This window comes from Natrix helvetica, assembly GCF_964273705.1.
Source record: "Natrix helvetica genome assembly, chromosome: 1".
Lineage (NCBI taxonomy): Eukaryota > Metazoa > Chordata > Lepidosauria > Squamata > Natricidae > Natrix > Natrix helvetica.
In genome coordinates, this window is record NC_138548.1 from 220,525,135 (window position 1) to 220,540,037 (window position 14,903).

The 14,903-nt window shown below is 38.6% G+C and overlaps 1 protein-coding gene across 7 annotated transcripts in view; it reads right to left on the minus strand.

Moving 5' to 3' along the window:
- The window catches only part of SMARCC2 (SWI/SNF related BAF chromatin remodeling complex subunit C2), a 37,348-nt gene extending 23,084 nt beyond the window's left edge, over positions 1 to 14,264 (minus strand). For 3 of the 7 annotated variants that reach the window (XM_081938937.1, XM_081938936.1, XM_081938934.1), the window contains exons 1-10: positions 13,933 to 14,264; positions 10,768 to 10,887; positions 9,561 to 9,646; positions 4,539 to 4,620; positions 4,350 to 4,442; positions 3,255 to 3,324; positions 1,509 to 1,578; positions 1,190 to 1,265; positions 883 to 1,014; positions 300 to 415 (exon numbers count right to left, since the gene is read on the minus strand). In XM_081938937.1, coding sequence (XP_081795063.1) covers positions 300 to 415; positions 883 to 1,014; positions 1,190 to 1,265; positions 1,509 to 1,578; positions 3,255 to 3,324; positions 4,350 to 4,442; positions 4,539 to 4,620; positions 9,561 to 9,646; positions 10,768 to 10,887; positions 13,933 to 14,043 — 956 coding nt within the window. In that variant the 5' untranslated portion in view covers positions 14,044 to 14,264. The remainder of the gene's footprint in view (positions 1 to 299; positions 416 to 882; positions 1,015 to 1,189; positions 1,266 to 1,508; positions 1,579 to 3,254; positions 3,325 to 4,349; positions 4,443 to 4,538; positions 4,621 to 9,560; positions 9,647 to 10,767; positions 10,888 to 13,932) is intronic. The other 4 variants (XM_081938935.1, XM_081938933.1, XM_081938939.1 and 1 more) reach the window with 3 other exon arrangements.
- Between the last annotated feature and the right edge of the window lie 639 nt (positions 14,265 to 14,903).

Sequence of the window (14,903 nt, forward strand, 5' to 3'; positions counted from 1 at the left end):
CTTTCACAGTTACTACTACTGAGCAAGGTATCATCTATACTGTACCTGTGCATTCCGTTTTTGTTGCCTAAATGTAGAACCTTACTCTGTTCAAGGGAAGGACTTCAAATAAAGAAGATACTTTATTCTTGGTTAATCCAAGCTAGCCTGTTGTAAGAAACTATGTTTGCCCTCAGGAATAGGACAGGTGGACAAGCTATTTTTTCTTAAGAAATGAGGCATTTTAAGAAATATGGTAGGAACTGGAGAGAGTTGCTTCATATCCAGATATTCAAGAAAAAACATTTCCCTCTCCTCACCCTTTCTTGGCATTTTTCTTCTTTGCTTCTGGAGTAGGGGAAGGAGAGGGGGAACGTTTCCGCTTTTTATAATTTCCCCCCTTCTTATCCCTTCGGTCTGAATCAGGACTGTTAACCTGGAAAGAGAGAAGTCAACGCAATTTGCCAGCAGCCTTGAATTGCCTCCTTACACCACATTAATAATCTCTTGTGCTCATTACTGAACATTTTTTTAAATATCTAAAGGAAAATTAATGGAATCTCTTAAGAGCTGGGGCCTAACTGTGAAAATGCTGAACATATTAATTTAGAAATACAAGTATTCTGCTGGGTTTGACCAAGCTATCTAATTCTTCGCTTATTGTAAAAATCCCAACAGCCAGTTGGAACAGACTGACTGTTCTTGACAATCTACTAGAATTGGTCTGTGTTCCAGCTGAAAGTCTCAATATACTTATAGCATGGTAATCCCTGACCCTTGCCCATTCCAGAGATGGGAGAACTAATATTTTGGTCGAGTTTTTCCCTTCCTTTTTTTAAAACATTCAGCCCAAATAACCTTTAGAAAAAGGACTAAAAGCTTTAGTTAAAAAAAAAAGCACACCTCATCAGTGAGAGTCTTGGCAGAGATTTTCTTTCTCCTGGAGACAGGGCTCTTCTCATCATTGACCTCATAGTCTTCTTCATTCATCCATTCATTAAAAGAGTCTGTGTCTAGGATCCACTTTGCATGAACCTGGTGGTGAGGAGAAGAGAAGAGCATCCCCAGATGACTTGAACTGAAAAAAGCTAAGAAGTTACTTCCCACTTCTGAATTAAAAAGTAGGAAGTTCTTATTTTAGAAGCATCATAAAGTTCTGGGGTGACAGTGTTGCAATGGTCCAACCCCAAAGTCCGTCCTATCATATTACCTTACGGGGTTTCTCTGGTGTGGGAGCATCCTCCACAGCGGCTTCAATTTCACTGGCTGGAATCCAAGTGTCATAGCTGTAAAGAAAGGACACAGTGAATAAAGATTCGATTCCAGAACCCCACCGCACACCACAATCACATCAGTTAAGTCTCATATTTATTTACATATGCTGCTTCACGATAACAGTAAGAGAAAAATTAAGACTCCGCCACAATCAGTCTTTCATTATTGAGTTTACATTTACAAGTAGTGGCTAAAAACTACCCGTATGAATTCCTCTCCATAAACTAAGGTAGTTATAGAGGACGGAGACAAACCTGTCAGGATAGTAGCCCCAGTGAAGAAGAACTTGTTTGTCTCTCTTCATGATTGGACGAACCCATTCTTCTAAAAAAAATAAAAATAAAATTGGGGTGATTATTACCCAAGTATAAATGACACTTTATTTCACATGTATCAAATGCATCATTAAGTTGCTCTGAAGTTCTCATAAGAGTTAACAGGGCAAATTCTTCAAAAGGAGCATGAAGAACTATACCCCTATGAACCAGATCGTGCATAGAAGTTATCTTCAGATTCCACGTGTTTGTTTGTATGTGTGTGTCTAATATTCTAATGCCGTGATGGTGAACCAGAGGTGGCACGTAGAGCGCTCTCTCTGTGGGCACGCGTGCCATTGCCCCAGCTCAGTCAGCCGGTTGTTGGGTTTCCAAGCATGTGCGCTGGCTAGCTGGTCATCAGGTTTCTGGTGCTCTGGTGTGTGTGTGCCTTCTGGTTTGGGGACTCTGTGCCTAAAAGGTTCCCCATCACTGTTCTAATGCATATTAAAATAAGTAAAAAAAAAAAAAATAGCAAGGAATTACCATTTGGTGAAATAATGCTCTTTGAATTAACTGGAAATACAATTTTTGTACCGATGCCCACTTTAAATAGAAACAGGGCAAGAGGTCAACTCGATTGATTGCCAGGTTTCTATGATAAAATCTTTAGATAATATAAGACAACTAATTCTCATTTAAAAAAATTAAGGAATTATTTTTAAGCATCAAGAACTGCATTTCACAATCTTCCCTCCAGACAGAGGACTGATATTTATAATGATGCTGTTGTTCCCTATGCACACTCTATATAAAATGCTAGTATTATTTGGTGGTTTAGATTTACTGTACTATCCCTTTACAAGATAAAATCACAGGGAAATTCCACCAACCATCATAGCATTTACAGAAAACAGATATGAACACAAAAGAGGACATGAACGATAAGGGAACCAAAGAAAAAAATTTAAATAAAAGCTAGAAGTAAATTCAAGATATAAGCCAGCAGGGGGAAAAATACAGTATCCTTAAATCAGACATGGCTAACAACTATTAGGAGACAATGCTAAACTAAACAACAACAATAAAAACAAAATACTCTGAGAAATGTACATTGTGGGATATGGAAAGAAAAAAAATTGTAATGTATCTTAGACGTTAAAGATATAATAAGACTGAAAAGTGAATTTTAAAAGAATGGAAGTTTTCCACTTTCCTTTTCTACAATTTAGGCTTCCTATCTTTATGGACAGGTGTTTCAAGATCACTGCTGTTTTAAAAGGGGATTTATTTCATTGCAATTATTCTATTTACCCACAAAGCCAGTAGAAACAAAATCCTTGAAAACATTTTTGTAAAGTACAGTAAACCTCAATTTAACAGATTATTTATGGCAAGGGATATATGCATTAAATCCAGAAGTACATAATTTACCTCAATGTATGTCATTTGCATAATTACATGACTCGTATAAATGGCATGATTTGCTGTAAAACCTCAATTTAAATCTTGATCCATCAAATAGAGGTGAAGTCTTTATTATTCAAAGAAATTGCCTATTGTATTCAAAGTCTGTTAAATTGAGGATTTACTGTAGTATTACATTCTGTACTATGTTTAAAGAGAAGCATTGTTGTATGTAAACAACCACTGTTCATAAACTATGCACAACCAATAACCACTGAAAAAGATGTTTTAAACTCAAAACTCTGTAATTGCTCTGGCCAAATCAGAGTGAAATCTTACCTTCTTCCAAGCTACCAGGAACAGGGAAGGCAATATGGGAGGCATTGCTCTTATCTTCAGTTATGGTTCCCTAAAAGAAAGAAAAAAAGTCATGAAAACATAAAAGATTTAAACCATATAGGAGACACCTGCTGCTGAAAATGATTTCTCAATGCCTTCAATGCTCCTTTTGATTGTGGTGTGGAAGAGTAGTTCATACAACCAAAATGTGACAACCCTGCTTTCCAGCATGTTAGCAAAGCCATTAAATAAAGCAGGTAATAATCTTAGAAAAGATTGAAAATCTTTACCCTTTGTCATTTACCAGTATGACAGAATTCATGCTCTTCATTCCTTCAGGAACCCTTTTACGCATTCCCTAGCTCATGGAACACTGCCCAGCTCTGATTTAGCCTATGAGTCATGTGTAGCGTTAACACTATTATATTGTTAACAGCTAATCAAGCACAATTCCATGGAGGGGAACAGTCCTTACTGTTAAATACCTTTCCCAATCTTGAATGTTCAGTGTTTGTGCCACTGACACATCTGAGGAACCATGCTGATGCAATAGAGTACACAGGGCATGCTCCAGTACCTTTCTGAAGTTGTTCAGCTGGTTTTGAACTGTTATTAAACTGCAAAATTATGTACAAACTTATGTATCAAAATGCCAGGTAAGAACTAACAGACTGCAAGTTTATGAAAGTACCTGACATATAGCAACACCTCATTTCTAAGGTGTCATCCTGTTTTGCTGCTAATTATTTACTGTTTTCCAATACAATGTTGAATAATTGCAACTATAAGATGAATTGTTGCTTCAGTCGCAGAAGGAAAAAATAATCAAGGGCTCTCTTCAGAGATTCAGCAGCAAAACAGTTGTACCTCACTCTATGAGTCAGCATTATTTCTTATTTTGAAGTACAACTGGAAACATCATGCTCCTCCATGTTTGTAAACAACAGGAAACGGCTGGTATTTGGGGACTTGAAACCCCATTGTATATGCAAGATGCTCAGTTGGGCAAAGGTTGCAATGTATAACAAGAGGAATGGAAGGGTTAGGGTTAGGGTCTGCCATTCCCTCACTAAGCTGTTCTGATGTCTTGCCCACCTGATGTCGTTTGACAATGTCTTTCAACTTGGCTTGCAATTTGGGGTCAATATCTGGATGCAGATAAATGTTAGGACGGGACAGACAATTGTTCTGAGAAAGGAAAAAGAGAAAGAAAATTAGCGTTTTGTGCTAAGATAAAAAAGTTTACTATCCGAGTTTTTTTTTTAAAAAAGGAGGCCACTTTACCTGTACCAGAGATTTTTCAATAGTCATGAACATCTCCACATTTCGGTCCATCCGTGAGGGATTCTGGAAATCAAAACGTCGCCTTTTTGGGGGGAAAAACAGCTTTCAATAAAAAGCACAATTCGTATTTTGTAAATAACCTATTTTACAAGTAGGCAGGATAGAAGCATTTCACAAAGTCTGATGTCTGAAGCCACAGAGGAAATTTGCTATTACAGACCTTGATACATCCTGGATAACAGACTGACTTCTACATGAAGACTGTTCTTTCTATTCCTCAAGCAAATGAAAGTGTGCATCAGGCAATTCCAGGATCATAAAATATCATAATTTTCAGAGTATGACACACTTTTTCTACCTCTAAAAGTGGGTGAAAATTATGGTGCGTCTTATACACTGGATGTGGCCGAAGCCCCACCCGCCCGCTGGTCCCCATCCTTCAGCTGTTTTCGGCCTTCACCCGTTGTGTTTTCTGCCTCCGCATACCCTGTTTTAGACCCATTCCAGACTACAGGGATCACCACAGCACATCACCACTGATTGCTGCCTCCGCGCATTACATTTTTTGCCCAACCTATCGCTCACATCAGTTTTAATTTTTAATGTATTTATTTCACTATGCTTAATCATTGAAAGGTTTCCTATTCTTGATATAAAGAATAAGATTCCTTCTATCCATGATATGGTGCTGCCCAAATATATAGACCTGGCATCTATTACTGGCTAGATTTTAGGCTTTATAGGAGCTATGATGATAAAGCTGGGGAAGAAGGAAAGTTGCTATAATTTTTGAGACTCTTGTGATGACAGGAAGCACTGCGTCACAAGCTAAGTTGCTGTTGCTGAAGTATTGACTGCTTAATTGTGGCTCTCAATTATCTCCTGAACCTCATGTTGGGGTTGGGATTGAAGGAGTTCTCAAGGGTTTTGGTTTTAGAAGACTAAAACCTCCATGCCCTAAAGGTGATTTCAGTGTAACCCATTAATTCATAGCTTCCACAGGATTGTCACAGGGGATTGTCTCTCTAACATACATGGGGAAGTACTACTCTTGGTCCTATCAGACCTCTTGTTCACCTTCAATGGCCCTGATACTTTTCTGGGTCACCTGCAAGGGTGGAGAGTTGGGGACACTTTGTGCTGGTTCCAATCCTACCTCAGAGGGAGTTCAGTTCTAATCGGTGGTCATGATTGGGGGAATCAGAACTCCCACCCCTGGGGACTCCAGCATGGAATACCACAAAACTTAGTGCTTCGATCCATGTTATTTAATATCTACATGAAACTACTGGTGCAGGTCATTTGGCAGTTCAGGATGAGTGTCATCAATATGCAAATAATATATAGTTATGCATACAGTTATACTTGGGCCAAGCCAAAGATGGTTCAGAAGAACTAAATCAGTGCCCAGAGGCTCTAAATGGGGCAAAAGAAATTCAGATTAATCCAGCCAATTTTGTCAACAGATATCTGAGTAATTTAATAATACTGACTACTCTAGTCATTCTTGATGGAGTCAAACTCCCCTTGCAGGGGTCAATTTATGTCTTGGATATTCTCCTGCAGCCTGCTTTTTTTATTAAGTTTTTTAAAAAATTTAATTTTCAAAACAAACACAACACAAAGAATCCTCCTTCTTTACATACTGTAGAAAGTGTATCAGTTGGTTACAAAAAGCTTTCATGCGTCTCTTCCATTGTCGTCACAAAATTCGTATTAACTCAAGTATTTTAAATCAGATATTTTTATACATATTACCATCATCATACCTCCATTTTCATTTGACTATAATTGTTTAAACGTCCTTCAACATAAAATGTACCAAGATTTAAAACCTGACCGCATACTGGCATTTCATTTGTTATTTCTAATATCCTCCAATAACACTATATCCTTATGGCCTATTCTGGCTAAACATCAATAATATTTAGTAACAAAAATTTCTAATCCTCCTTTCCAAATCACTGTTTACAATTTACATCTAATTTCCTTATGTTGTACCCATACAAATATATACATTGTTATCATTATCCCTCCTTCATTTAACTCTATCCATTATCATAGCATTTCCCCCCCTAATAATCAAAACTTAGCTAAATTCAACTTAGTTCTTTTTTATTAACCTTTATATATAACCAAATAATTTCTAATCTTCCTTTCATAGGTACCATTCAATATTCATATCATATCCAACTACTACTTGTCATACCAATAATATGCATACATTATTATCATTATCAGTTGTTTATTTAACCATATCTATTGTCACTAAATTTCACTAAATTTAACTAGTTTTAGATTGTACACTTTCATCTATCAACCTGTATCTTTCCAGTAGAAAAAAAACTTATGTCTTCTGCCATTTGTGGTATCAGTCCTCTAATCATCTCCTTAATCAAATTTGCATGGACTCCTCTTTGCAACTCATTGCTTATTGAGTCTCATGTAATTTCGATGCCCTTCTTCTGTTTCCTTGATCAGCTTATATTTAATTGTCAGTGGTGTTATCAATGATGTTGCTAATAACATTTCTCTCTTTAAATTCATAAATTCTTTTGTTTTCTTCTTCTTCTGTATATTGCCATCTGGGGTAGAGTCCCCCTCCATTTAATTCCTCTTTCCGTATTCCACTCTTTCCATTTCCAGACACAAACCAATCACCGTATCAGCGGTTTTGATTTATTTGTGGTCATTTTTCTCTACGGTTTTTAGGCGTCTAACCTCCACTTTTTCCATTTGATAAACATTTCCAACTTCTTCATCATATTTTACTGTTAGATGCTCTAGATTTTCCAACTTCTTCTCCGTCCTCTCAAATGTGTTTCTGAATTTCAAACATTATCTTTTGCAAACTTAAAGCTTCTTTCTGCTGTTGAAGTTGTGCCATAATTTCCAGCTGACAAATACTGCTGCTCTGGCTTGAAGGATTTTTACAAGGTTAAACATAAATTCACAGTAAAATCTTCTTTCCACTTTCTCTGGTTAGAGATATCGTTCAAAAGGACACCTGTGTAAACAATTCATCCTTTGGTTCTTATCACTCTCTATAAACAAACTGTGAGACTTTGAATTGCCAAGCCAGACTGTTCAGTAAGGAAAGTGAAAGTGCTTTGTTCCCAATACACAAGCCTCCAGCCTCCGAGCAGCAGCACTAACTTTCCCTCTGTAGTTAGAATTCTCTTCGTTTCCTTCTTTTCTTTTCTTTTTTATATTCCAAGTTAAAAAAATAAAAATTAAATTCTTGAGTAAAATAGAGGAAAAAAGAGGAAAACACATGTAGTAATGAGGAAGGAATTTTAGTCCATAGATTGCAAAAATAATAATAAAAAAAAGATAGAAGAAGAAAACTTAATCCATTCGTTTTAAAAGGCTTGCATAAATTCCATCCATAAAAATAGCATTTAAGAGCAAGATAACACACTGACCAAAACCATTCAAAGCTTAATTCCGCCGCTTATTTCTTCTGTTCTCAGATTTAAATTAATATTAAGTTTTATGTAGGCAGTCTCTTTTAAAACAGTAAAAAATTCACACCAGCTGTAAACAGTTTCTCTGCAGCCTGCTTTAACTGCAATTAGTGACTCCAGTTAATGCACCAATTGCAACCTCACTTGGACCAAGATGCTGTTGTAATATTCCCTGGTCATCACTCAATTGGACTATTGTAACATGTTCTATGTGAGGCTGCTCCCAAAGGTGACCTTGAAGCTACAGATTGTACAAAATTAAGCTAGACTCCTGACAGAATAACCTTGCCAGGACAGTATAACTTTTATCCTGAAGTCACTGCACTGATTGACAATTGGTTTCCAATTCCACTTCAAAATGGTGGTCATTACTTTTATACCCCTTTCAGTGAAGCACTGACATACATCAGGCACCACTTTGTAAAAAAAATTGGATTTGCCTGTCTGATCTAGTCATTAAGACAGGGTCTTAAGAAATTCATAGGTTTCCTTCCTCAAGAAATTCATGGGGTATAAACCACACATAGAGTAAAGATGGCCTTGGCAGAGAGAAGGAAGATCCACTACTATGGTAAAAGGAGAAAATCATTGCCATAACAAGGAGGGAAGATTATGAAGGCATCTCAGAGAGCCTACCCCAGGGCCCCAAATTTACGTGAAGACAAAAGAAGGATGGGAACCTCATTCAGATTTGCAAAATTCTGCTACATACTGTGTATAATCAATCTTAAGAAAAATAGTTTTAAGCCTATATGGTATCTATTTCTTGGTCTGTAGGGCTGTGGCACAGAAGCTTCCTCTGTGGCAGTTGTTGCTTTGTGGAATACCCTTCTCCCACTGGTATGGATAGCCCCATCCTTGCTAACATTTTGTAAACAAACCAGGGCAATATTACTTCAGTGTGTGTGTTCAATTTAAGTTTATTTGTTGAATTCAATGGGTGTCATTTATTGATGACTTTTAAAAAAATATTATTTTAATTTTGCATGCTGGGCTTTTACTCTGTTTCCCCAAAAATAAGACCTCCCCGGATAATAAGCCTGATCGGGCTTTTGAGCGCATGCGCTAAAATAAGCCCTCCCCCAAAATATTGCAACACAGCAGCAGCCATGAGGTCACCACACTCGCCGCCTCCTGCACCTCAAAAATAATAAGACCTCCCCCAAAATAAGGCCAAGCGCTTCTTTCAGGGATCAAAAGAAAATAAGACCCTATCTTATTTTGGGGGAAACACGGGTATTAACTTTGACCTTGCCCTACCAAGGGAAGGGAATGGGTTAGACATACTATAAAGAAAATAACAGAAGAGATCTAAAAGTGGCCATTAGGTAGACAAAATACATGGTTTCAATTACAACCCAAAATGCCAATTACTTCAACTTGCAAAACGATAATGCGACACTCTTAACACAGGTACAATGAATCTCTTCTTCTAAAATGTTAAAATTTCCCATATATAGCATTAATTTCTACTTGAAATTATACTGTCTTCTATAAAAGCACAGATTGCTATTATTTCATAACACATAATGAGATTAATAAATAGAAGGCTTACCATCCTTGGTCACTCTTGAATTTATAAGCTGCTGCAAGAATGTGACATAGGGCACCACCAGCTTTGAAATCTAAGAAACATTTAATCTATAACAGGCAGAGGAAGCAAAACAAGGAGTTAATTCAACATCATCAGTTCCAAAAAGTTCCCCTTCATTCTCCTTTCCCTTTCTCTTTTCAACATTTTCATTCTTTTTCCTCCCTTCTGTCCCTTTCTATTGCCTTTTGCTCTTCAAACAAATGAAGCATTTATTTTCCAAAGCTTAATTAACACAACTGAAAGGAAAATGTTCAGGGACCACATTAACCAAGGAGTCTAGAATTAATTTTATTTTCTTAATTGCCAGGCCCTGATTCTTCTCTGATTCTGCCTAAAAAATAAAGCAATTGTACTTTGCACAAACTTGCACTTTGCAAGTTGAGTTTGCACAATGTTTTTCTTTCTTTCTTTTTGCTAATCACTATGTGCTAGGAAAAAAAAGAAGAGAATGTTCAGCTCAGATTCTAAAGTAACATCTGGTCTGTGTTGTAAATGTTGCTTCTTGAAAAGTTAGTTTCCTATAGTATTTTCACAACAATCTAAAAGTTAAACTGCAAAGATGCAAAACAAACTCTGAAAGTACAGCAAAAATAATTTTTTTAGCATCACAAATCTGTCAACCTTGATCAAAATATAAAACAGTTCTGTTCTGTGTCTGAACACAGTAATAGATAGTGTATTTTTCTCTAAAAAATAGTATTATAACTGCATTAACATGTATTATGCCTGCCTTAGGAGCTATGCAATGCTATTCCACAAAGAACTACCATTAAAATACATGGTTTGTGTCTGCAATCCCCTTGATGCTACGTAGAAAATCTCAGAGCTGTTCCATAAATTATACAGAATGTAACCCTAGAATTTTTCAAATTCTATTTCAAATTCTATTTTCAAACTCTATTTTTTAAAAATTTTGTCTGGTGATGTTTCCTTATATAAACACCTCTATAGAATCAGTTTAAAAGGTTTGGCATACTACCACCATCCCCATACTTATTTCCTATTTACAGGAAGATTTTTATATAAAGGTCTTACATTTTGAAGATTCTAATGGATCACTCAAGTCTTACATTACTAGGCTATCCAAAAGACCACTATTCTGCTAAGTAATATCTTCCAAATTACTGAATATTGTTTTCTTAAAAATTAAGACAACTTTGGCACTTACTGGCAACTTTGTGAGTGGTGCATTGCTGACATGCTTCCCAAATACCTCCTCTTGGAACTGCAACAGCTGTACCACTAGGTTGGATAATGATTTATTGGTAGGGGGTTCTGCTTGAATGTACTGTGGAGGGGAAACAAAAGAATTGAGATTTTAGGTAAATCCAACCCGACTCTTCCTAGAAGCTTCTCTTTTAAGTCACAACCAAGCAGTACCAAAAAAGCATCCACCACCTTCAATTTTGGCTTGAAATTACTTACAGTGAGTTAACTCTTCATCTAAAATAAGATTAGAACTTTTTTCTTTATCTTAAAAGAGAAAGGAAATAGAGAAAAGGGAACTTGGGATAATATAGGGAAACATTAAAACTAGATCCCATTTCACCTGCTAGGATTAAAAATTGGGAAGAAACAGTACTCCTTGAGATCTAGTTCTACATACAAAGCACCAGAATTTTCCTTTTTGGAATTTGCAGTCATAGTACACTTAGTATATTTTCTAATAAATCTTAGTGGGGCCATTACAATGTTTAAAGTTCTTTATAGAACTCCGGATATTGGTTATCAACGTAAGTATCTTTAACAAAAATATGTATGAAAAAAACCCACTACCTCATTGATTACATTTTTTATTTAATTTAAACTGGCCATAATTTTACAATATGAATAGTATATACCAGAGTTTACTAGAAACTAATTTTATATCAGATTATATGGGATACAGCATTACTTTTTTAAGGGCATTATTTTGGGCTCAGGTGATGCTACTGCCATTGATGTAATGGCCACTGATGCAATGGCATTGATGCTACGGCCATTGATGTACATGTTATTCAATGCTCATTTCATCTCTCAATAGATGAATGAGGATTTCTTTCATATATCAATTTTTTGATCTCTCTTCCTGACCTGAAGAAAGAGAACCCAGTGTCATATAAAAGTATATACATATTCTTCTTTTGCAATCCTTCATATAGACTTAATTACAAATTAATTGTATAATTATATCCTCCAAGGACTGAGGAATTCTGATGCAAAATCTGGGAGTCACAGGAAAGGAAGTTTTTCTCTTCTGATTTGTTAGTGGGAACAGCTTCTCCATTAGAATACCAATGGATTAGGACTGATTAGCAAAGTATGGAGACATTGCAAATGCTGGCAAATGTTTGCTGCAAAGTGGTAAATTGCTGGGAGCAGAGGCCAAAGGGGGGGGGGGGGGCTGGTGGGTGGGTGGGTCTACATTCAGTGTATAAGATGCACCGCAATTTTCATCCTCTTTTAGGGGGGAAAGGTGCGTCTTATACTCCTCCTGCTTAAAAGTCTACTTCTTAGTGGCCTTGTCTATTATCCTACTGGTTTTTAAGGAAGTATGTCAGTTAGGGAAAATGAGATGCATGAGGAATTTTCTTTTCCTCTTCCAAGAAAAGGGACATAATTTTAATTTGGGAGATGGGAAAGAAAGCAGGTACTGAATATACCTACAACCAAAAACTAATTCCGTATATATTTACATAGAATTTCATCCACGTTCAAATACGTTTATTCTGTTCAAGTATACACTGGACTGTTACATGTTAACAAGAAGTGTATTTTAAGGAAACATCGGTTTTTAAAATAACATTGCTTATAGCAATTATATAGCACTGTTATATAACTGTGCACTATTGCATTATCCTTAACCAAAATCAAGGATCTGCAACTTTCCTTCATAAGTAAAATATGGATATGCATGAAAGTCACTCAGCTTACGGGAATGTGTGTATATTGACAGGGAAAATGAGTAAATGGAATTTGCTTAGCAAAAACATTAGCTTCCAATTGTTGGACTTGCATGTTACTAAATTTTAGTAATATCAGTTTAGGATACAAATGGGAAAGGAAATGGGCAAAGAGATATGATTTTCCAGGAAAATGGTGAACTGTCAGGACACACAGCTGTCACTCCAAAAAAGCGTTGCCTAGTGATTCAGCCACTCTCCTTCTCTTTGAAAGTAAAAACCTGAGAACCCCAAGGTTCTGTGCTGCTTTTGCAATGAATTCCACAGATTCTAATACTAGTGTTTCAGCTCCTTTCACCTGACTAGAGATTGCAAAGAAAACACCACGAAAGGAGCAAATAACTGAACATGCAAAAAAAAAGCACAAAAGAACAAAAGCAATTGTCTTCCTGACCAAGAATTCTCTTGCAAGAATGAGGCCCAGATGTAAAACTGCGAGCAAAGCACGGCCACCTTTTGCGAACAAGGATCCATTTAAAGAAATAAAACAAAAGCGAAAGGCTGAATATCCGAAGGCGATTAAGGGAGGATTAAAAGAATTTCTCCTGGAAAAAAAAAATAAGAACAAGCTCAGCCCCATCCATTCATTTCCAAAAGAGAAAGACGCGACCTGCAGCCTCTTGCAGGCCAAAGGCCACGCTTATTGTAATTTGGGAAAGAAATCCCTTAAGTCAAATTATGGGTTGCTTCTAAGAAGCCGAAGTGTCAACGGGAAGGAAAGTTTCCATGGAAAGGAAGGGTTCGCATCCAGAGGACAATAGGGCAGCAGGTGGAACCAGCCGGTGCTAAAAGGTCAGTCTCTAATGTCACCAGTCTGGCATTGCAATTTGCAAAACCACCAGGCATCGTTGCAAAAAGAAAAAAAAAAGGAGGGAGGATCTGCTATTCTATCTCATCTTCTATTCTATATGATTTATTTTTGCAGAGGAAAGCGGGACGGAGCAGCAAAGGGGACTTTGGAAGCAGCAGAAGCAGCAGCAGCCGCGGTTTTAAAGGACCCTCCCGGTAATTGGGGTGGGGTCAAAAGAAATCCCCATCATCATCTACTACGGGCGGGTGGGGGGAGATCTCGCCTCTCTTCGGGTCCGCGGTCCTCCTCCTCCCCAATTTGGCAATGCCATCATCATCATCGCCACCCACCCCCGCCTCTTTCCTCCCCCTCCCCTCTGTCCCGAAGGTGCCCATCTTGCTGGGGGTGGGAAACACAGGAGGGGCGATGGGTTATCTGCGGCCCGGGAGGAGGAGGATGGCGAGCGGCTTGGCTTCCGCGACGGGAGAGGAATGGAAGAGGAAGAGAAGCGCCCTTTCCCTCCCCCGGGAGCTTCCAGAAGGTGTCGCCTTAAACGGCGGGGAGGAGCACCGGCAGGCCCAGGCCTGGTCCCGGCCGGTACCTTCTTGTAGTTCTTGCCCAGCCAGACCCGCGTGCTGTCGAACTGACTAACGGTGTCCGAGGCCTCGTAGTACTTGACGTTGGGGCCGCCGTCCTTCTTCCGCACCGCCATTTTCCCAGCGCCGCCGGCCTGGGCCGCGCCGCTCTCTTCCCCCTACCCGCCGCCACCGCGGCCGACAGCGCTTCGCTGCGCCCTCTGCCGGCCGGCCGCCCGCGACAGCGCTCTGCCCTGCCGAACCCCCGGAAGCAGCGGCCCCTGCCGGCCAAAAAAAAGGAGAAAGCCAGGCCGCTTGAGGGTTAGGCCGCCTCGGCTCGCCTCCTACTGGCGGAAGGTGGTTTTGACACGCAGCGGAAGGCGGGAAATATCTTTGCTGAAAGAACAGCCTTCTTTTCCAGTCCGTCGCCAATTTAATAAAAGGAACGTGTTTCTTCTGTGTGCTTTTAATTCTAGGGCTGTGTGTGTGTGTAGGTAGGAGGGCTAAATCACGACCGTTTCCTTAAATTTACACTTTAATCGGCGCCACCTACTTTTGTATCAGGCAGGCTGCATAAACAGAGGGATAAAATCAAGATCACGTGAAGTGTTAATACCACTTTATAATGCCTTGGTAAGGCCACACTTGGAATACTGCATTCAGTTCTGGTCGCCACGATGTAAAAAAGATGTGGAGACTCTAGAAAGAGTGCAGAGAAGAGCAACAAAGATGATTAGGGGACTGGAGACTAAAACATATGAAGAACGGTTGCAGGAACTGGGTATGTTTAGCTTAAGAGAAAGAAGGACTAGGGGAGACATGATGGCAGTGTTCCAATATCTCAGGGGTTGCCACAAAGAAGAGGGAGTCAAACTGTTCTCCAAGGCACCTGAGGGTAGAACAAGAAGCAATGGGTGGAAACTAATCAAGGAGAGAAGCAACTTAGAACTGAGGAGAAACTTCCTGACAGTTAGAACAATTAATCAGTGGAACAGCT